This window comes from Somniosus microcephalus, unplaced genomic scaffold (assembly GCF_052327205.1).
Source record: "Somniosus microcephalus isolate GS21.2 unplaced genomic scaffold, FLI_Smic_1.0 unresolved_chr1, whole genome shotgun sequence".
Taxonomy (NCBI): Eukaryota; Metazoa; Chordata; class Chondrichthyes; order Squaliformes; family Somniosidae; genus Somniosus; species Somniosus microcephalus.
The window spans coordinates 137,361,386-137,385,169 of NW_028225179.1; the positions used below are offsets into that span (position 1 = coordinate 137,361,386).

Genomic DNA, 23,784 nt, shown 5'->3' on the forward strand with positions numbered 1-23,784 from the left:
ACAGAGTTAACAGTGGTTTACCACATTCACCCCTCATTTAAAAAAGAGTCCGGCGGGGTGAAGTGTTTCAAAAGTTCGTATACGAAAGTCTCTCCGGGGGTCTTGTCTGCCGTAATGATCTTCATGGTAGGCACCCCGGTGGTGCGTCATGGATAGTGGTGGTGGGTGGAGGTCGTGGATGGTGATCGATGGTGTTTCGGGTGGTACCTGAGGGTGCGAGGTCTCGAATTGAGACTGTGGCAAGGATGCCTGAATCCATCGAGACACTGGCAAGGAGTGTCCAAGACTTCGGCGCAGCACAGGCCCGGAGTGCGCAGGACTTCGGGACAGCACTGGAAAGGACTGTCCAGGGTTTCGCGACAGCAATGGAAAGGACTGTCCAGGGCTTCACCGAAGCACTGGCACCTGCCACGCAAGTGCTGAGTGCTGCCACGCAGTCACTCGCTGGTCTCATGCAGGCGCAGATTGAGGCCACGCGACAACTGACTGCTGCCACCCTCGCTGGATTAGGCAGGATTCCCCAGGGCCCTTGCAGCACCACAGCAGGCCAGCAATCTGTGGACCAACCGATTGCTGTGCAGCCTGCGTTGCTGGCCCGTCAGAGTGCCAGTGTGTTGGCCGACCAGGGAGCTGCTGTCCGCTCTCAGGATGACAGCATTCCTGCTCCAACCGCTGGCACTTCTCCACTGCAGCTGCCACCACCTGCAGGACAGACTGCTTCCATCCATGCCACGTTGGAGCAGTCAGCAGCCCGGCCCTCCAGGGCCAGAGCTCGTCCAGGCCGTTCCTCACGGGCATCTGCGATTTCAGACAGTCAGCAGGCCTCCCCCAGCCTTGCTGCAGCCACTGGGGTCCCACTACGAAGGAGCTGCAGGGAGGGATGGGGCAGAACTCGCAAGAGAAGCAGATCACCATCAAGGGGGAAAGATTAGAGGGTGCTGGTGAAACCCCGTTTTTGTTGAAATCAAGGCCGAGGATGCTGGTCTGGATGGTAGTAATGTTTTGGACAGTCTCCCGGGTGTGCGAGTCACTTATGTGTCAGTGTGATATTTTTGCTTTTTGTTGCCATTGCTTTGTTTTGTTGGAATGAAGCACATTTTGTACAATAAACAACTTCCTTTATTTACAATGGCCATGTCTGCTATTTACATGAATTTTGCCCTTCACAGGCTTTGGGGTATCAGAACGGAACCATTCCAGTTCCTAGAATGGCAGCAAGCATTCCGTTAGAGGGGCCTAGAAGTGACTTCTGATCAGCCTCTGACGGATGGACCTTCCAGTTTGTGCCTCCCTCCCATCTTGGTCCTTGTCCTCCTCGTCCTCATCCTCGTCCTCCTCCTCCTCCTCCTCCTCCTCTGCTGGTGCTTCAATGTCTGGTGGCATTGGCTGGGTACGTAGGATAGCGAGGTTATGTAGCATGCAACACACAACCACAAAGTGGGAGACTCGCTCAGGCGAGTACTGCAGGGCTCCTCCGGAATGGTCCAGTCAGCGGAACCGCTGCTTTAGCACGCCGATTGTGTGCTCCACAATGTTCCTCGTCGCCTGATGGCTCGCATTGTAGCATTCTTCAGCAGGGGTGCTGGGCGAATGGAGCGGGGTCATCAGCCAGGTGCACAGAGGATAGCCCTTGTCCCCGAGAAGCCAGCCTCTTGGGTGAGCCGGGGCCTCGAAAAGGTCTGCAACAGAAGTCTGGCGCAGGATGAAGGCGTCGTGGCTGCTTCCTGGGAACTGCGCATTCACTGCGAGGATCAGTTGTCGGTGGTCACAGAGCAGCTGGACATTCAAGGAATGGAACCCCTTGCGGTTGCGGAACTCCTCCGCATTCTCTACAGGCGCCCGCAAAGCCACGTGCGTGCAGTCAATGGCACCCTGCACCATGGGGAAGTCCGCTATTGCTGCGAAGCCCTCTGCATGCTCCCGCTGCTTGTCTGGGGTCATTGGGAAGGAAATGTACTGCCGCCTCCTTTTATACAGGGCATCAGTCACTTGACGGATGCAGCAATGCACCACAAACTGCGAGATGTTGGCTATGTCCCCAGTTGCGCCCTGAAAGGAGCCGCTTGCGTAGAAGTTAAGGGCAACAGTGATCTTCGCAGCCACCGACAGAGATGTCCTGCACCTTAGCTGAGGCTGCAGATCTGGCTGAAACAGGTGACGCAGCTCAGTCACCACCTCCTTTCTAAAGCGCAGCCTTCTGATACACTGCTCCTCCGACATGTTCATGTATGAGAACTGCTGTCGGAAAACCCTGGCAGCGTACGGTCTCCTGTGGCGACGTCTGTTGTCCCTCCTCCGTCTGGCCATGCCTGTCCCTCTCTCCCTGTGTCTCTGTGCCCTTTCCAGATGATTCAGCAGCAGAACGTTCGTCTCCAATGCAGCCCCCATAATAAGTGTGCACAGAAAGTTTCCCTGTTTGAAAAGTTCACAAACAGCAAGGTGATGGTCAGAAGGCTGAAGTTCTTCTGCCAGCACTGGCTCAGTGGTGAAAAGGCTCTCAGTGTGCAGCTCAGCAACTCTCTGTAACTCTGGAAGAAGTTGAGCTCCAGAAATGGCTGCCGCTTTTAAACCACAGCAGTCCCCTTTAAATAGCGCCCCCCCAGCCCGAGAGTGGCTGGGGAACGCTCCAGGTAAGCTGTCCTTATTAGCGCCAGGCGGAACGAAGGGGGGCACCACTGAATTTCCGGTCCGGGGCGCCCAAAAGGCATTGCACACTGAAATGACGTCATGATCTGCCTGCGCCCGCGAACGGGTGCTAAAATTTAGCGCTGGCGCTAAATGTCCGCTCAATATGGGAGGAGGTGCAAGGATCGCTGCGCCCGGGCGCTAGTTGGTTAGTGCCCCACTTCTCGGCATCTTTAGGTGCTAATAGGTGGCGCAACCAACCAAATTTCTCCCCCATTGTTTACTGCGGCCATGTTTGACTTACACCCTTGATTTCTCTGACTTCCACTTTCGCTTTTCTCCTTCCTGTCTTTTGCTTTGATCCTTGCTTCCCTTTCCTCTGTCTCCCTGCACAGGTTCCCAACCCCCTGCCATTTTAGTTTAAACCCTCCCCAACAGCACTAGCATATTTCAATATTATGTAGGGTTTTGATAGAGTAAGTAGGGAGAAACTGTTTCCAGTAGCAGGAGGGTCAGTAACCAGAGGACACAGATTTAAGGTGATTGGCAAAAGAACCAGAGGCAGCATGAGGAAACATTTATTTACACAGCGAGTTGTTGTGATCTGGAATGCACTGCCTGAAAGGGCGCTGGAAGCAGATTCAATAGTAACTTTCCAAAGAGTATTGGATAAATACTTGAAAAGGAAATAAATTGCAGGACTATGGGGAGAGAGCAGGGGCGAGTGGGACGAATTGGACAGCTCTTTCAAAGGGCCAGGACAGGAATGAGGGGCCGAATGGCCTCCTTCTGTGCTGTAAGATTCTTTGATTCTATTTAGAAATTGTTAAATGTGAAAAGTGACAAAATAAAAAGACTACAAGAGCCTTTTTCAGTAAGAACCTTTGGGACAAGGCTGCAAAAAAGAGCTTTCAATTGGAGTCATGGAAATAGACGGATCTCTCACTGTACCTCCTACGTTACACAGTGAGCGGGATGACAATGGGAATCTGATACTAAGAGATTGGATGATGACTCTTTCCCACGAGACGGTTTTCTCTGCTCCTCTCCATTGGTTCATGGGGGTGAGCACCTCTTCAGAGTGAACCTTCCTCATGTGTAAGCTGAGATAGTGAGTGGTGGAAGGCTATCTTATAACGGGGGGATGTAACACAGCGCAGCCGATCCCTGATAAATGAAAGAACTTGCATTTATATAGTGCCTTAAGACGTCCCAAAGCGCTTTACAGCTATCGTGCCTGTGCCGGCTCTCTGAAAGACCATTCCAATTAGTCCCACTCCCCCCTGCTCTCTCCCCGTAGCCCTGCAAAATTATCCTTCTCAAGTATTTATCCAATTCCCTTTTGAAAGTTACTATTGAATCTGCCTGATCTGAGATTGATTGGCACATTCCCAATCAAACACAAGAAGGGGCAGAGGGAGCGATGGAAGGTGAGCAGGGTAACAGAGACAAAGGGAGGGCAGGTCACAGAGAGGAGCAGAACTTCCTCACGGAGGACATTCCTGGAGAAGTGGCAGTGAATTAAACAATACCAACAAACAGCAACATCTGACCGTGTTCTGACAAAGGCTCCACTGCTCAGACATCGAGCTGAAACCCTCATCCAAGCCTTTGTTACCTCGAGACTTGACTATTCCACTGCTCTCCTGGCCGACCTCCCACCTTGCACACTCCGTAAACTTGAGCTCATCCAAAGCTCAGCTGCCCGTCTCCTAACTCGCACCAAGTCCCGGTCACACATCGGCCCTGTGCTCACTGACCTACATTGGCTCCCGGTCCAGCAACGCCTCGATTGTAAAATTATCATCCTTGTGTTCAAATCTCACCATGGCCTCGCCCCTCCCCACCTCTGTGACCTCCTCCAACCCCACCAACACTTCAAGATCTCAGCGCACCTCCAATTCTGTTCTCTTGTCCATCCCCAATTTCCTTCGCTCCACTATTGTGCCTGCAGCTGCCTAGGCCTAAAGCTCTGGAATTCCCTCCCTAAACCTCTCCGCCTCTCTATCCTCCTTTAAAGCGCTCCCTCAAACCTACCTCTCTCACCAAGCGTTTGGTCACATAGGAACAGGAGGAGGTCATTCAGCCTCTCGAGCCTGTTCCGTCATTCAATGAGATCATGGCTGATCTGTGACCTAACTCCATATACCCGCCTTTACCCCATATCCAGCAATATATTCGGTTAACAAAAATCTAACATTCTCAGATTTAAAATTTGCAATTGATCTAGCATCAAATACCGTTTGCGGAAGAGAGTTACAAACTTCTACCACACTTTGCTTGTAGAAGTGTTTCCGAACTTCACTCCTGAAAGGTCTGGCTCTAATTTTTAGGCTGTGTCCCCGGTCCCAGATTCCCCAACCAGCGGGAATAGTTTCTCTCCATCTTCCCGATCAGTTCCCCTGTCCTAATATCTTATTATGTGGTTCAGTGTCAAATTGTGTTTGATAATCACTCCTGGAATGTTTTATTATGTTAAAGCAGCTATATAAATGCAAGTTGTTGTTGTTGTTGTCTGCTCTGTCCACAATTGCTGCCTGACCTGCTGTGTGTTTCCAGCACTTCCTGCTGTTGTTTGTGATCTGTCCTTGTTGCTTTGTCTGCTGATGCCTCCTGTCTGATAATACAGAAAAATATCCCAAGAGATTGTTGACCGAAATATTTATCCGGAGTTCTTGCTGGATAGGAGTGATCTCTCAGCGTGTATTCAGTATCTGCTGGGCACGTTCTCTGCACTGTGTGAAAGCAAAGTATCAGAGCAAATAGCTGGAACAATTCTGCCATCTGCTGGTAGCACTGAGAAGTGGTTCATTTATTCTACCTCGTTCATGGTGGGTTTGTTAAATGCAATTCTCATTTTGAATGAAATTTGATTTATCACGGAATCATGCAGCACAGATCAGGACATTCGGCCCATCGTGCCTGTGCCGGCTCATTGAAAGAGCTATCCAATCAAGGGCAACGAGGGATGGGCAATAAATGCTGTCCCTGACAGAGACCCCCATATCCCAAGATTGAATTTAGAGAAGGACAAGGGGACACAGGATCAATATAGTAAAATGCAAGCTCGTGACTGTAAATAGGAAGTTCTTCTCCACACAAAGAGTGATTAATACTTGGAATGGGCTCCTCGATAAAGTGGAAGCAGAAACACTGAAATTATCGAATAAAAACTGGAATGCTGCAATGAAGGGGGAACAGTGGAGTCCTCCTGGATGGATCAAGTAAGATGGGCCGAATGCCCATCCTGATCCTTAAATATCCTGTGAAGTCGCCCAAGGTGCACTGATGAGTTAGGAAGAGCAACTGTGCCCACCTGTTGGCGAATCATCAGTACGGCTTAGTACATTTCTACCACAAAAAATCACAAATACTGCAGATGCTGGAAACCTGAACCGAAGACAGGAAATGCTGGAGACGCTCAGCAGGTCAGGCAACATCAGTAGAGGCAACAGACAAGCTGATGTTTCAGGCAAGAATAAAACAGGTGGGCACCATGGGCGCAGACCACCTGGCCAGCACAGTGTTCCGACTGGATGGATCCCCACCCCAAGTACCTCTCCCTCCCCCTGTCTCCAGAATCACTGGCACATCCGTCCTATATTGCTAGCAGCTCCTACTGGAGAGAAAGTGGGAGATATAGTTAAAGATTGAAGTCAATATTGAGGCTAGAGGGCTGTAAAATACCTCATAGACAAACCAGGTATCTACAGGCCTGTCCGTTTAACGTCAGTTGTGAGAAAGCTACTAGATTCTGTCATTAAGGATAGAGTGACTGAGCACTTGAACAAATCTGAGCTGATCAGAGAGAACCAGGATGGCTTGTCATGTCTGACTAATCTAGTTGAATTGTTTGTGGAGATCACTAATAAGATAGACACGGGAATGTCTGTGGCTGTTATCTATATGGATTTTCAGAAGGCATTCGATAAAGTTCCACACTAAAGATTATTGGTAAAAATGAGAGTGTACAGAATTGGAGGTAGCCTCTTGACTTGGTTTGGAAATTGTTGGGAGGTCAGAGGCAGAGAGTGGGGATAAAGGGGAGGTACTCAGATTGGCAGGATGTGACAAGTGGTGTTCCCCAGGGATCTGTTCTGGGGCCTCAACTTTTCACCATATTTATTAATGACTTGGTGATGAAAGTTGTATCTCCAAGTGTGCAGATGACAGAAGGAGGGACAGTAAGTAGTGCAGATGGGAGCAGGAAGTTGCAAAAGGATATAAACAGATTAAATGAGCGGGGAAGACTATGGCAGATGGAGTTTAATGTGGGCAAGTGTGAGGTCATCCACTTTGGACACAAGAAAAGATAAATCTGAATGGTGAGAAACGAGGGTCCGTAGAGGAACAAAGGGATTTGGGAGACCAAGTTCACAAATCATTTACAGCGAGTAGACAGGAACAAAAAGCAATCAAAGAGTCTGGTGGAGTGTTGGCCTTTATCTCAAGGGAGGTGGATTACAAAGGGGAGGAAATGATGCTGCAGTTGTATAGAGCGTTCGTCAGACCCCATCTGGAGAACTGCGCCCAGGTTTGGGCATCGCTCCTCAGGATGGAGGGGGTGCAGCAATGATTCACCAGAATGATACCGGGGTGTAAAGGGTTAATTACGAGGGCAGGCTGGCTTGTATTCCATGGGTATAGAAGATTGAGGGGTGATCTGATCGAAGTGTTTAAAATGTTACAAGGATTCGATAAGGTAGAAACAGAGAAACTATTTCTGCCGGTGGGGGAAGCAAGAACAAGGAGACATAACCTTCAATTAGAGCCAGGCCATTAAGGAGGGAAATCAGGAAGTCCTTTCTCACACAAAGGGCAGGAGAAACCTGGAACTCTCTTCCCCAAAAGACTGTAGATGCCAGGTCAATTGATATTTTCAAGACTGAGATCGATAGATTTTTGTTGGGTAAGGGGAAAGGCCATGGAGGGATTTGAAAACAAGGATGAGAATTTTAAAATTGATACATTGCTGTACCAGGAGCCAACGTAGGTCAGTGAGCACAGGGGGCAATGGGTGAACAGGACTTGGTGCGAGTTAGGAGACGGGCAGCTGAGTTTTGGATGAGCTGAAGTTTATGTCGGGTGGAAGATGGGAGGTCGGCCAGGAGAGCATTGGAATAGTCAAGTCTCGAGGTAACAAAGGCATGGATGAGGGTTTCAGCAGCAGATGAGCTGAGGATGGGGTGGATTTGGGCAATATTACAGAGGTGGGAGTACGCAGTCTTGGTGATGGAGCGGATGTGTGGTCGGAAGCTCATTTCGGGGTCAAATACAACCCCAGGGTTGTGAACGGTCTGTTTCAGCCTCAGACAGTTGCCGGGGAAAGGGCTGGAGTCAGTAGCAAGGGAACGGAGTTCGTGGTGGGGAGTGAAGACAATGGCTTCGGTCTTCTCAATATTAATTGGAGGAAATTCTGCTCATCCAGTACTGGATGTCAGACAAACAGTGTGACCAATCAGAGACAGTGGAGGGGTCAAGAAGGTGGTGGTGAGGTGGAGCTGGGAGTCGTCAGCGTACATGTGGAACCCGACATTGTGTTTTCGGATGATGTCGCCGAGGGGCAGCATGTAGATGAGCAATAGGAGGAGGCCAAGAATAGGACCTTGGGGGACACCAGGAAGAGAATCCATTGCAAGTGATTCTCTGGCTATGACTCAACAGATAAGAATGGAACCAGGCAACAGGAACTGATAACACCTGATGGCCAAATGATGTACTGTGTCCCTAAATATAATTTGAGTTCAGGCCTGTTGAATCAGACACGACTACATAGACATTGATTAAAATCAATTGAAGCTTTATTTGCGAGAGACTTGAAACATACCAGCAAAGCAGCAACATGTCACAGCAGGTAGAGGACATCGTACAACATTCCCGCCATAAGACAGCCTCACCTAACAGGGCACAGTGATCACAATGATTGTCTCTGTCCTGGGAACTACGCCAACCAAGGCTTCTTCTGTGGAGGATTCACCGTAGCTCTCATCCTCGGTTCAGGCTCTCTATTTTTATATGCACTGCGCATGCGCGGGAAACCGGCACTTCCGTTCCCCTGAAAGAAGGGGTTCAGCGGTCGAACGCGTGCGCAGGAAAGGCTGCTACCATTGGCTCTCCATGGCCCATGTGATCCCAGGGGACGCATCGAACTAACTGCGCCCCTGAGATATGCAAGCACTGCACGCCGGCAGTTGGAGGAGGCCCAGGATCGCAATTCCTTGGGGCCCCACAGCTCAACGGACGGCGCGCAAGGTAAGTGCAGGTCGGGGACTTATCATACGTGGCGGACTAAAGCTGAGATTTGACACAACTCATTGACATTCATAGAATCTTACAGCACAGAAGGAGGCCATTCAGCCCATCGAGCCTCTTTGAAAGAGCTATCCAATCAGTCCCACTTCCCGCTCTTTCCCCATGGCCCTGCAAATTCCTCCCCTTCAAGTATTTATCCAATTCCCTTTTGAAAGTTACTATTGAATCTGCTTCCACCCCGCTTTCAGGCAGTGCATTCTAGAGCATAACAACTCGCTGCATCAAATATCTCCTCATCTCCCCTCTGCTTCATTACTACACTAACAAACTTCATGAATTCACTTCAGCTTAGCTGTAGGAATCCCTGATTAACCCTTTCCATCCCCGGTCTGTTACATTCATCCGATGTTAACTGGAGTCTGATCACCTATCAGACTGGCCCGGTCACTCTGTCAGGCGGGAACGATTGTAAGGAACTTTGTTATAGATCCCAAACTCTTACATTACACACCCATCACAGGAATCACACACATGTTGTAAAGAGAGAGATGCTTTAAATGACCAACAAGTAAACCTGTTATCAGATTGCATCACAAGTATTTCTACAAAGTATCGGATCTATATTGCAGTGACCTTACATCACATGTCAAACACAGTCAGTGAAGCTGAGGGACCCCACATAAAGATCACCTCCAGAGATATAGAGCAGAGTGATGTGCCTCAATAATTCCGAGACTCGAAGGTAGCAGAACAAAACAAGGCTTTTATTAACTTAGAACGAAACACGTAAGCGAGAGAGATGTCATCCTTCTGGAGATTGGGGCTAGACTGAAGCTAGCTTACAAACGGGGCCAGGTATGGGCGGAGCCCTACACACAGCACATTCCAGCACATTCCAGTATACAATACAGCACATTCCAGTACACAATACAATGAGGTCTGGGGGAAGGGAAATGACACTGAAACCGATCTCAGTCACAGGCAGTGATGAATGGAAATATTTCATCACACAGAGCACTAAATACATGTAGAGAAATACATTCAGGACCACAGGGAATGGAATAATTATACAGACCTGATACGCCATCAATTCAGCAGTTTCCAACATCTTCCACAGGACATTATTCTTAAAGCAATGTGTTAGTGTGTGTGAGAATATTCTATCACTGTGGTTCAGTTCATTGTTTACTGATACTCATACAATTTACTATTATAAACAGAAGCTGGGATCCTAAAATCAAGCTGTTTTCTCAATCGCTGAGGCACTGGGCGATGGCAAAGTACAGAGAATCAGATTACTGCAGTTATTTTTTAAAGTGGGCGTGATTTTCCCAGACCCTGCGGGTATTTATCGGTGATTATTGTTGTTATCAGGGAGGGATTTTCCCAGACCCTGCGGGTATTTATCAGTGATTATTTGTGTTATTGGGTGGGATTTTCCCAGACCCTGCGGGTATTTATCAGTGATTATTTGGGTGGGATTTTCCCAGACCCTGCGGGTATTTAGCAGTGATTATTGGTGTTATCGGGTGGGGTTTTCCCAGACCCTGCGGGTATTTATCGGTGATTATTTGGGTGGGATTTTCCCAGACTCCTGCTCCACTGCCGGGACCTGGCACTCACCGGGTGAGTCTATGGGTGGAGTTTTGAGCCGGTGCACCGCGGGTTTCCAATAAGCTTCAGGCTGCCTGCGCGGTCTCGCCAGAGGTGCCAAGTCTGGGAATATTGTGCCAGGTATAAGAAGCTGTTTTATTTTTATAAAGGGATAAAACCCTCATCCTCCTGGATTGTTACTGTCCGGGGACAGATTTTCAGCGGGTCTGTGTTTTTACCCCCATCATTGCCACATGGACTGAAGAAAGGATAGAGTTTCTCAGTTAATATACCAGTGAAAGTGTAGATATGGGACTTGGTATCTGAGTTATAAAAGGACACCTTCCCTCCCTCATAATCCAGGCAGACTCGAATCTTTCTCGGGTTCACACTCAGCGCTGAGCTTTTCAATGATTCGCCACAAGCCCAGTATTTATTCCCATTTCTCACCGTCACTGTCCAGAATCCGTGACCTGGAGTCAGGGTGATCTTCCCCTTCCTGTTGATGGACTCCCTGGCCACACCCAGATCCCACTCAGTCTTGTTTCCCACCTCTACCTCCCAGGAATGTTTCCCTGATGTGAAACCCTCCGATCCCAGGACATTGACACAGGAATCAAATCTCTCTGGATTGTTGGGGATCTGCTGCCGTTTCTCGGTGTTTCTCACGGTGCTCAGGGCCTCAGACAGGAGAAGTTTAGGATGGGCTGTATTAGGGTCCAAGGTGACTGGAGCTGGCAACAGAGGGACACAGATAGAAAGTTAGTCACTCACTGCAACTTTCACAGCCAGTTAGTGATTGGCAAAATCAGCAATGATCCAGAATTAGAAATTAATTCAGCAGCGCACAGGGGAAACGTGAAGACACAGTCGGGGGAAGGTTTTACCGGGCGGACACACCCTGCAATGAGAGAGAGAAAGAGAGAGAGGCACAGAGTGAGAGAGAGATAGAAAGACAGCAAGAGAGAGTGTCAGAGTGTGTGTGAGAGAGAGAGGCAGGCACAGAGATAGAGAGACAGACAGAGAGAGACGGAGCGAGACGGGGAGACAGAGGCAGACAGGCAGAGAGAGGCAAAGAGAGAAAGAGAGAGGCAGACAGGCAGAGAGGGAGAGGGAGAGGGAGAGGGTGAGAGAGAGGCTCCTTATCTCACCATATATTCTCCATCACAGGGCAAAAGCAAAATACTGTGTCTGACCTCCTGAGGCTTTCCAGTATTTTCTGGGGGCTTTTCTCCATCACAGTGTATTGTGATCTACAATAAAAGGGCCAAGGAAGGGATCTGAGCCTTAAAATATCACGGTTCAGATGTGGTCGACAAGACATTGAAGTGAAGTATAACATGAACAGAAATTCATTATTGACTAAAGGATGTTTGTGTAGACTTTCACACAAGGTCAATCCAGTTTTGGTCACACTGAACATTAACGCTTTTATATCTAAACAGACTGTAATCCTCTCTAGTGACGGTGTCTGGAATTGGCCAGCAGCCCAGGTTTGCTGAATAAATAAAATAATTACAAATATTCTCATTTCAAGTTAATTATATGCTCCAAATTCTTGAGTAAGTGGCAAACAAATTATCCCCTTCACACAACAGGAGAGAAAGTATATACAGGTAGTTATCAGATAGGCAAATGGAAAAGGGATAAACAGTCAGGAGGATTGAAAGAAACTGAGACAGAGGAAGTAAAGGACCAGGTCAGTGAACTGAACGAGAAAATGTAATCAACAGCTTCCAGCAGTTACACATGCAGAACTGGTCAATATCAGTTTGATGTCATTGAATATATTTCTACCTGATGAACAAATAGATTGGGTAAAATTAAAATCATTCTGGTTAAAAACATAGAATGTAACCCTGCGTGTGGTGTGGTATAACTGTGCCAGTCACTCTGATTGATGGGGTCGATATCCTTAGAATAGGATCCCATGAAATTATTACAATTCTACATTTACAGACTCCGCTTTTGTAAAGATTGATCTGTGCACAAAATGATTCTCAGGTACCAACGTTTAACTTCAACAGTTATTGTATTTATTATAAAAACAGAAAATGCTGGAAATATACCGCACGACAAAAAGCACCTGAAACAAGAAGAGACAAGTTAACATCTTGGGTGTCGACCCTTCATCAGAACTGAAAACTGAAATAAGTAAATCCCTGAGTAGAGGGGGAGAAAGAAAAGGGGGAGAAGAAATAGCAGATGCTCCAATCACAGAGAGAACATTAATGGGCTGAGTGACCTGCTAACTGCAGGAAGTGGGACTAAGTGGCGACAAATCCCCTGGACCCGACGACCTGCATCCTAGGATTTTAAAAGAGGTAGCTGCAGAGATAGTGGATGTACTGGTATTAATCTTCCAAAAATCCCTAGAATCCCGATCAGTCCCCAAGGATTGGAAGGTAGTAAACATAACCCCGCTATTTAAGAAAGAAGGAAGAGAAAAAGCAGGGAACTATAGGCCAATTAGCCTGACATCAGTAGTAGGAAAATGCTAGAATCTATTATTAGGTACGTGGTAACAAGGCACTCAGAAAATCGTAATATGATTAGGCAGAGTCAACATGGTTTTATGAAAGGGACATCGTGTTTGACCACAAGGATCAGTGCTTGGGCCTCAGCTATTTACAGTCTATATTAATGACTTAGATGAAGGGACTGAGTGTAACGTATCCAAGTTTGCTGATGATACAATGTTAGGTTGTAAAGTAAGCTGTGAGGAGGATGCAAAGAGGCTGCAGAGAGATATAGACAGGTTGACTGAGTGGGCAAGAACATGGCAAAGGGAATACAATGTGGGGAAGTGTGAAGTTATCCTCTTTGGTAGGAAAAACAAATATGTAGAATATTTTTGAATGGTGAGAAGCTGGGGAATGTTTGCATTCAGAGGGACCTGGGTGTCCTTGTACATGAATCACAGAAAGCAAAGATGCAGGTACAGCAAGTAATTAGGAAAACAAATGGTATGTTAGTTTTTGTTACAAAGGGATTAGAGTATAAGAGTAAAGAATTATACAGAGCATTGGTGAGGTCACACCTAGCGTACTGTGTACAGTTCTGGTGTCCTTACCTAAGGAAAGACATACTTGCCCTTAGAGGGAGTGAAATGAAGGTTCACCAGACTGGTTCCTGGGATGAGGGGTTTGCCCTATAGGGAGAGACAGAGCAGACTCGGCCTATATTCCCTAGGGTTTAGAAGAATGAGAGGTGATCTCATTGAAACATTATATTTTAAGGTGCTTGACAAGGTTAATGCTGAGAAAATGATTCCCCTGGATGGGGAATCTAGATCATGGGATCATAGTCTGAGAATAAGGGGTCGGCCATTTAGGACTGAGATGAGGAGAAATTTCTTCACTCAAAGGGTTGTGAATCTTTGGAATTCTCTACCCCAGAGAGCTGTGGATGCTCAGTCATTGAGTATATTCAAGAGAGAGGTCGATACATTTTTGGGAACTAAGGAAATTAAGGGAGATGGGGATAGTGCGGGAAGGTGGAGTTGAGGTAGAAGATCAGCCATGATCTAGTTGAATGGCGGAGCAGGCTCAAAGGGCCAAATGGCCTATTCCAGCTCCTATTTGTTATGTTCTTATGAAGTCTGAAATGTAAACAGAATATGCTGCAAACACAGACCTCACCCACATTTCATGTCACCTCTCACTGCAGTATTTTATTAATTTCTATCCAATTTCTACCAAATCTTGCCTCTTTTCCTTAGGAAAATCTTTCCCATGCATTCTCCCTATCTTAGCTGGCTCCACACTCTTTGCTTCTCTTAATGACCTTTCATTGCCTCACTGACAGGATCTTGTACAATCTAATAGGTTCTCTCTTTACTACGGAGCAATTTTCAGTTCATTGAATGCTTGAACTTTCTCTCTGATTAAACTATCTGTGTTTTGTTTGTCTCTTTATTCCACCCTGCAAAGAGTTTTACTTATCTTCCAGTCTTCAGTTCCGAAGTAGGATGTAACTAAAACACGAGTCTGTTTTTTGAATGCAGACTGCTAAAAGCATAACATTCTATCAATACATATATTTCAGAATTCCAACACTCAGTGTTTTTTTTCTTTTACTTTTATTTGTCCCATTATTTACTGACATGGAGAGGAATGTTTCATCATCCTTACAAGTAACTGCAGTAATCATGTTTATTTTTAAACCATTCTTTTAGTGAATGTTCTTGTGCTAGTTATAGTTTGGACTTTCCATTACCCTCTTTATTGGTGTGAACATCAAAGTGCAGTTTCCATAAGCAGACTGTGTGTTCTGTGCAGAGCTCAGAGACTTCTAGGACTCAGACCAGGTATCAGCTGTGGCTCAGTGGTTGCACTCTCACCTCTGAGTCAGAAGGTCATGGGTTCAAGTCCCAACTCCAGAGACTTGAGCACAAAATCCAGGCTGACATTCCAGTGCAGTACTGAGGGAGTGCTGCAGTGTCGGATAAGACATTAAACCGAGGTCCTGTCTGCTCTCTCAGCTGGACATGGATTTCAATCTACAGCACAACACTAGAGATGTTGGGGGTACACCAGGAGACCCTGAGAAGGGAGAGAGGTAGCTTTTTGAAGGAAAAGCTACACAGAGATTTTCTTACTGGGAAAAGAGTCATGGAGAAAATTGATGGAGAAGTCAAGGAATCCCAGAATGCTCAATGACAGAATCAGGCCATGTCCGTGCCTGTGTCTTTTATTTCGACGTGAGGGGCTGGATTCTCGCCAGTTGCTGGTTTAGCCCACGTGTCTCTGCCACTAACACACTGATGTCCTGGGGCCCTAATTATTCAAACAGGGCGAGTTAGGAGCAGTGATAGTGCTCCTCATTGAGAGACTGAGTTAGCAGGGAGGGAATAGAGCGCTGTTGCAGCCTGTTAATTAAAGGACAGGTGACTTCTTAAACAGCAGGAAACACAAGTGGCAAGATGTCTGAAGGAGTAGCAGGAAGGACGTCCTGATTCTTTGATACATCAATGGAAGTGTGTCAGCTTTTATTCATTGAAGGCACTGCGCTATAATTGGTGTCCTCCTGTCTCTGGGTACTGGTTTTGTACCACATTCTCCCCTTCCTGTGCACCCTCCTCATGCTGTGTGAATGGATATTCTTCCCTCGTCTTCATCATCATCCCCTTCCAGTAGCAGCAAGCTTGTCTTCACTGCGATATTATGTCGTACGTAGCAAGCTGCAGTGATTCTGGAGACTCTCGACAGATTGTATTGCAGGGGGGAAATTGGGTATTGGCCATTTTGGGGCGCTAATATGTACCAAAAATGTTACCGACAAGAAGAGACAGGAATCGCCTGCCTTTAAATAGCACTCCCCTAGCCCCTTCCCGAATTGAAAACGTTCCCCTCTACCTGCTGTTCCTAGTGGCAGGAGCTAAGGCAGGGGTCGCAACTCAATATCCGGTCCGGGGTGCTACCAGGGTGCTGCACGCTCGACTGACATCACGATCTCCATGCGCAGGAGAATGTGGCGGTAGTGTTTAACGCCGCTGCAAAACGACTGGTCAATTTTGTGAGCGACGCTAAAATCGCCGCGCTCGGGTGCTAAATTCCTACCGCCCTGTTAATGACCCCCGCAGGCGCTTACCGACCGAATTTTTACCCCCTATGGTCTTCCCTATCGCACTTCTTGCACTGACATAGGCCTCATTATGTCTGGTGACCCCTCTGTCTGTAGAAAGCTTACTGCACTTGTAAGCCATGACTGCTGGGGATAACTCTGATCACCAATCAACCATCCTGATACTTGGTTTGAGTCACAGGAGCTGGTATGGTAGATTAACACATGATGAAAGCATCAAGACAGCTTCCCAGATAGTGGGCTTAATGTTCAATATTAGATATGGGACATTACACACGAGTTGCCCATGAATCAAATTAAAGCATTATGTGTTCATGATACTGAGCAGGTTTTCATACGGGGCTTTGATATGTATTCAGTCAATTGTTCTTTGCAGGTGTGTGAACCCTGCTAGTCTGTAGCACTGAACAGCTCGTCCTCATTGTTTTTCTGGTTCCATTGGGAAGAAAATGAAGTGAATGACCCACAGTTTTTTTTTACTCGTTCCTGGGATGTGGGCATCGCTGGCAAGGCCAGCATTTATTGCCCATCCCAAATTGCCCTTGAGAAGGTGGCGGTGAGACGCCTTATTTGAACAGCTGCACTCCGTGTGGTGAAGGTCCTCCCGCAGTGCTCTTCGGGAGGGAGTTCCAGGATTTTGACCCAGCGACGATGAAGGAATGCCGAAATACTTCCAAGTCAGGAGGTTGTGTGTGACTTGGAGGGGAACGTGGAGGTGGTGGTGTTCCCATGCACCTGCTGCCCTTGTCCTTCTAGGTGGAAGAGGTCGCGGGTTTGGGAGGTGCTGCCGAAGAAGCCTTGGTGAGTTGCTGCAGGCATCTTGTAGATGGTACACACTGCAGCCAGAATATGCTGGTGGTGGAGGGAGTGAATGTTTAACGTACTGGATGGGGTGCCAATCAAACAGGCTGCTTTATCTTGGATAGTGTTGAGCTTCTTCAGTGTTATTGGAGCTGCACTCATCCAGGCAAGTGGAGAGTATTCTATCACACTCCTTACTTGTGCCTTGTAGATGGTGGAAAGGCTTTGGGGAGTCAGGAGGTGAGACACTCGCCACAGACTACCTAGCCTCTGAACTGCTCTTGTTGCCACAGTATTTATGTGGCTGGTCCAGTTAAATTTCTGGTCAATGGTGACCCCCCAGGATGTTGACAGTGGGGGATTCGGCAATGGTAATGCTGTTGAATGTCAAGGGGCAGCGGTTAGACTCTCGCTTGTTGGAGATAGTCATTGCCTGGCACTTCTGTGACGCGAATGTTACCTGCCACTTATCAGCCCAAGCCTGAACGTCGTCCAGGTCTTGTTGCATACGGGCATGGACTGCTTCATTATCTGAGGAGTTGTGAATGGCTATAAACACTGTGCACTCATTAGTGAACATCTCCATTTCTGACCTTATGTTGGAGGAAAGGTCATTGATGAAACAGCTGAAGATGGTTGGGCCAGGACACTGCCCTGGGGAACTCCTGCAGGGATGTCCTGGGGCTGTGATGATTGGCATTTAATCACCACAAACTTATTCCTTTGTGCTAGGGCTCCTTGATGCCACACTCGGTCAAATGCTGCCTTGATGTCAAGGGCAATCACTCTCACCTCACCTCTGGAATTCAGCTCCTCTGTCCATGTTTGGACCAAGGCTGTAATGAGGTCTGGAGCCGAGTGGTCTTGGCGGAACCCAAACTGGGCATCAGTGAGCAGGTTGTTGGAGAGCAAGTGCCACTTGATAGCACTGTCGATGATACCTTCCATCACTTTGCTGATGATTGAGAGTAGACTGATGGGTGGTAATTGGCCAGATTGGATTTGTCCTGCTTTTTGTGGACAGGAGATACCTGGGCAGTTTTCCACATTGTCGGATAGATTCCAGTGTTGTAGCTGTACCGGAACAGCTTGGCTAGAGACGCGGCTAGTTCTGGAGCATGAAGAGAGCATCAGTCACCTTCTTTATGCAATGGTGCATGACCAATGTGGAAAAGGTAACCAGATGCTGCCTGGAAGGATCCCGGTCCAGATGCAATAAAATTCAAGACAGAAGTGACTTTGACTGCCAGACAGCACTACTGTCCAAGTGGATGTGAGCTGCAGGTCATCAGATAGGTGTTTCTGCGGTCGCAAACGAGACTCCAGGATGGTGTGTTGCCTCCCTGGTGCAAGGGTCAAGGATGTCTCAGAGCGGCTGCAGTACATCTTGGAAGGGGAGGGTGAACAGCCAGTTGTCATGGTGCATATAGGCACCAACAAAATAGGTAAAAAGTGGGATGAGGTCCTAAAAGCAGAATAGAGGGAGTTAGGAGGTAAATTAAAAAATAGGACCTCAAAGGTATTAATCGCAGGATTGCTACCAGTGCCACGTGCTAGTCAGAGTAGAAACAGAAGGATATTTCAGATGAATACGTGGCGAGAGGAATGGTGCAAGGGGGAGGGATTCAAGTTCCTTGGACATTGGAACTGGTTCTGGGGGAGGTGGGACCAGTTCCTGGGCAGGGCTGGAAGCGATGTCCTAGGGGGAGTGTTTGCTAGTGCTCTGGGGGAGGGTTTAAACTAAAATGGCAGGGGGTTGGGAACCTGAGCAGGGAGACAGAGGAAAGGGAAACAAGGATATAAGCAAAAGATAGGAAGGAGAAAAACAAAAGTGGCAGTCAGAGAAAGCAACGGTTTAAATCAAATGTGGCCACAGTAAATAATAATTTTAATAGGTCTAAGAGCGTTAAAAAAACAAGCCTGAAGGCTTTGTGTCTTAATGCGAGGAGCATTCGTAATAAGGTGGATGAATTGGCTGCGCAAATAGAGGTAAATGAATATGATTTGGTTGGGATTACGGAAACGTGGCTCAAATATGGCCAAGGCTGGGAACTCAACATCCAGGGGTATTCGATATTCAGGAAAGATAGGCAAAAAGGAAAGGGAGGTGGGGTAGCATTACTGGTTAAAGAAGGGATTAACACAATTGTAAGGAAGGATATTAGCTCTGATAATGTGGAATCTGTGTGGGTAGAATTGAGAAATACGAAGGGGCAGAAAACATTAGTGGGAGTGGTAAATAGACCTCCAAACACTAAGGCGGAGGTTGGGGATGGCATTAAAAGGGAAATTAAAGAAGCGTGCAATAAGGGCACAGCAGTCATCATGGGTGACTTTAATCTACATATAGATTGGGCTAACCAAATTACACAACACCAGGTTATAGTCCAACAGTTTTATTTGAAATCACAAGCTTTCGGAGCGCTGCTCCTTCATCAGGTGAAGTGGAGAGATGCATAAAGACACAGCTTATATAGTCAGAGAATAATGCCAGATGATTACAGGTAATCTTTCTAACTGCCAATTATCACACCTCGGCAGAGAGATAATCACAGCGATCAAAGGTATGAATGGTGTCCAAACAGGTTAGTCAGGAAAACATTACATCAAAGAATAATGAGATGGGGACACAAGGGGTCAAATGTTGTAGATGCTGGGGTCTGTATGAAAAACAAAAAACAGACAAAAAAGCATTTTTTTGTTGTTGCTGGAAATCACAGCAGGTCCGGCCGCATCGGTGTAGAGAGAACAAGCCAACGACGACTCGAGTCTGGGTGACCCTACGTCAGGTGGGGTTACATGTAGCGTGACATGAACCCAAGCTCGCGGTTGAGGCCGTCCTCATGAATGCGGAACTTGGCTATCAGTTTCTGCTCGACAATTTTGCATTGTGTGTCTCGAAGGCCGCCTTCGAGAATGCTTACCCGAAGATCGGAGACTGAATGTCCTTGACAACGGATGAACGGACACCGCGCAACAATCGCCAGGCAGGAGTGTTCCCTCCCAGTCAGGGAACACCTCAGCAGTCAAGGACATTCAGCCTCCGATCTTTGGGTAAGCATTCTCCAAGGCGGCCTTCGAGACACACGACAACGCAAAATCGTAGAGCAGAAACTGATAGCCAAGTTCCGCACTCATGAGGACGGCCTCAACTGCGATCTTGGGTTCATGTCATGCTACATGTAACCCCACCTGATGTAGGGTCACACAGACTCGAGTCGTCGTTGGCTTGTTCTCTCTACACAGATGCGGCCGGACCTGCTGTGATTTCCAGCAAAAAAAAAAAAATGCTTTTTTGTCTGATTTTTGTTTTTCATACAGACCCCAGCATCTGCAACATTTGACCCCTTGTGACCCCATCTCATTGTTCTTTGATGCAATGTTTTCCTGAGTAACCTGTTCGGACACCATTCACACCTTTGATCGCTGTGATTATCTCTCTGCCGAGGTGTGATAAATGGCAGTTAGAAAGATTACCTGTAATCATCTGGCATTATTCTCTGACTATATAAGCTGTGTCTTTATGCATTTCTCCACTTCACCTGACGAAGGAGCAGCGCTCCGAAAGCTTGTGATTTCAAATAAAACTGTTGGACTATAACCTGGTGTTGTGTGACTTCTTACATTTGTCCACTCCAGTCCAACTCCGGCATCTCCACACCATAACCAAATTAGTAACAATACTGTGGAGGAGGAATCCCTGGAGTGTTTACGGGATGGTTTCCTGGACCAATATGTCGAGGAACCAACCAGGGATCAGGCCATCTTAGACTGGGTATTATGTAACGAGAAAGGATTAATTAGCAATCTTGTTGTACGAAGCCCCTTGGGTCGGAGCGATCATAATATGATTGAATTCTTCATTAAGATGGAGAATGAAGTAGTTGACTCAGAGACTAGGGTCCTAAATTTAAATAAAGGAAACTACGATGGTCTGAGGAGCGAGTTGGGTAGGATTGATTGGGGAATGTCACTCAAAGGGTTGACGGTGGATAGGCAATGGCAAACATTCAAAGACCGAATGGATGAACTACAGAATTTGTTCATCCCAGTTTGGCATAAAAATAAAACAAAAAAGGTGACTCAACCGTGGCTAACAAGGGAAATTAGCGATAGCATAAGATCCAAGGAGAGGACATATAAATTGGCCAGAAAAAGCAATAATCCTGAGGATTGGGAGCAGTTTAGTATTCAACAAAGGAGGACAAAGTGATTAATTAAGAAGGGGAAAATAGAATATGAGAGTAAGCTTGCAGAGAACATAAAAACTGACTGTAAAAGCTTTTATAGATATGTGAAGAGAAAAAGATTGGTGAAGTCAAGCATAGATGCATTGCAGTCAGAATCAGGGGAATTTATAATGGGGAACAAAGAAATGGCACACCAACTAAATACATATTTTGGTTCTGTCTTCACAAAGGAGGACACAAATAACCTCCCAGAGATGCCGGGAAACATAGGGTCTGATGAAAGGGTGGAACTGAAAGAAATCAGTATTTGTAGGGAAATGGTGTTAGGAAAATTGATGGGACTCAAGGCCGATAAATCCCCAGGGCCTGATAATCTACATCCTAGGGGACCTAAGGAAGGGCCCTAGAAATAATAGATGCATTACTGGTCATCTTCCAGAACTCGATAGACTCTGGAACAGTGCCCATGGATTGGAGGGTGGTTAATGTTAGCCCACTATTCAAAAAAGGTGGTAGAGAAAAAGCGGGGAATTATAGACCGGTAAGCCTGACATCAGTAGTGGGGAAAATGCTAGAGTCCATTATAAAAGATGTAATAGCAGAGCACTTGGAAAGCAGTGACAGGATCGGACAAAGTCAACATGGATTTACAAAAGGTAAATCATGTTTGACTAATCTACTGGAATTTTTTGAGGATGTAACTGGTAAAATAGATAAGGGAGAACCAGTGGATGTGGTGTATTTGGACTTTCAGAAGGCTTTTGATAAGGTCCCGCATAAGAGATCAGCGTGCAAAATTAAGGCACATGGGATTGGGGGCAAGGTATTGACTTGGATAGAGAACTGGTTGGCGGATAGAAAGCAGAGAGTTGGAATAAATGGGTCATTTTCCGAGTGGCAGGCAGTGACTAGTGGGGTACCACAAGAATCGGTCCTAGGACCCCAGCTGTTCACAATATACATTAATGACCTGGACAAGGGAATTAGATGTAATATCTCCAAATTTGCAGACGACACAAAGCTGGGTGGGAGGGTATGCTGTGAGGGGGATGTCGTGAAACTCCAGTATGATTTGGACAGGTTGGGTGATTGGGCAGATGCATGGCAGATGCAGTATAATGTGGATAAATGTGAGGTTATCCACTTTGGTGGCAAAAACAGGAAGGCAGATTATTATTTGAATGGCAATAGATTGGGAGAAGGGGAAGTGCAACGAGACCTGGGTGTTCTTGTGCACCAGTCACTGAAGGTAAGCATGCAGGTGCAGCAGGCGGTTAAGAAGGCAAATGGTATGTTGGCCTTCGTAGCAAGAGGTTTCGAGTACAGTAACAAGGATGTCTTGCTGCAGTTGTACAGGGCCTTGGTGAGACCGCACCTTGAGTATTGTGTGCAGTTTTGGTCGTCTTATCTGAGGAAGGACGTTCTTGCCATGGAAGGAGTGCAGCGAAGATTCACCAGGCTGATACCTGGGATGGCAGGAATGACGTACGAGGAGAGATTGTGTCGATTGGGCCTATAATCACTGGAGTTTAGGAGATTGAGAGGGGATCTCATCGAAACCTATAAAATTCTGTCAGGCCTGGACAGACTAGATGCAGGAAGGATGTTTCCAATGGCCAGGGAGTCCAGGACCAGGGGTCACAGTCTAAGGATAAGGGGTAAGCCATTTAGGACAGAAATGAGGAGAAATTTCTTCACCCAGAGAGTGGTGAACCTGTGGAATTCTCTGCCACAGAGGGCGGTGGAGGCCAGTGTAGTGTATGTACCTTTAAGAGCCCCTGTGTACTGTAATACCGGTAGTGACCACTCGGATATATAAGCCTGTATAGCGTCTTGTATCTTTTAGTTCACCTCCAGACTTTGTTCAGTAAACACCTGTTAAACCAACTCCTGCATTCCGTGTCTCCATTAACACACAGATACAACAGTGGCGACGAATTGGAAACGGACTTACCTGCAATTCGGCAGCACCTCAAGGAAATCGATTCCTCAGACGAAGGTTGAAGAAAAAAAAATGGTTTCACCAGCTAGCCGGGCTGGTGGCAGGTACTGCACTAATCCTTCCTGGGCGGCGGGCTGGGGCTCGATCAGGTGGCTCTGCAGCAGGGCCGAGCAGCGAGTCGGAAGGCGGAGGCAAACAGAGACGGAGGGTGGAGCACTCGGGAGACGGCCGGCGCTGCAAAGCAGGTCGGTGTTCAGACCAAGCAGAGGGAGGGAAAAGTCCCAGAGAGTCCGGCGGGAACGAGTCTCCAACTATTAAAAATATCTGTGTAAATAAAAACCACGGAGAACAGCGTTGTCAGCAGCGGCAGCGGCGGGAAAGCGCGGGAGGCGCCATTTTTTCTCGGCATGGAAGAAAGGAAAGCGCGGGAGGCGCCATTTTTGATTTTCAGGATACCTAAGACTGGCAATATTACTGCTTTCGATAGTGATATAGAGGATTGGACCACATATGTGGAAAGAGTGGAGGTATATTGCACAGCGAATGAAGTAGAGGATGATAAAAAGGCATCGGTACTTCTAAATCTGATGGGCGCAAGGACATACGGGCTGTTACGAAACTTAATCACTCCAGCCAAACCGATGGACAAGAATTTTAAGGAGATTGTTGATACCCTACAGGAGCACTTAAACCCAACATCGCTGCTGATAGCAGAATGATCCAAATTCTTCAGGAGGAATCAGCACAAGAATGAAAGTAACGCTGATTACCTCACCGAATTAAGAAAGCTGTCAA

General features: G+C 47.1%; 1 protein-coding gene across 1 annotated transcript in view; it reads right to left on the bottom strand.

The window, feature by feature from the left end:
• Positions 1 to 10,267: 10,267 nt before the first annotated feature.
• LOC147095987 (zinc-binding protein A33-like) overlaps positions 10,268 to 23,784 on the bottom strand; it is a 41,588-nt gene continuing 28,071 nt past the window's right edge. The window contains exon 5 of the mRNA XM_085973749.1: positions 10,268 to 11,231. Coding sequence (XP_085829875.1) covers positions 10,633 to 11,231 — 599 coding nt within the window. The 3' untranslated portion in view covers positions 10,268 to 10,632. The remainder of the gene's footprint in view (positions 11,232 to 23,784) is intronic.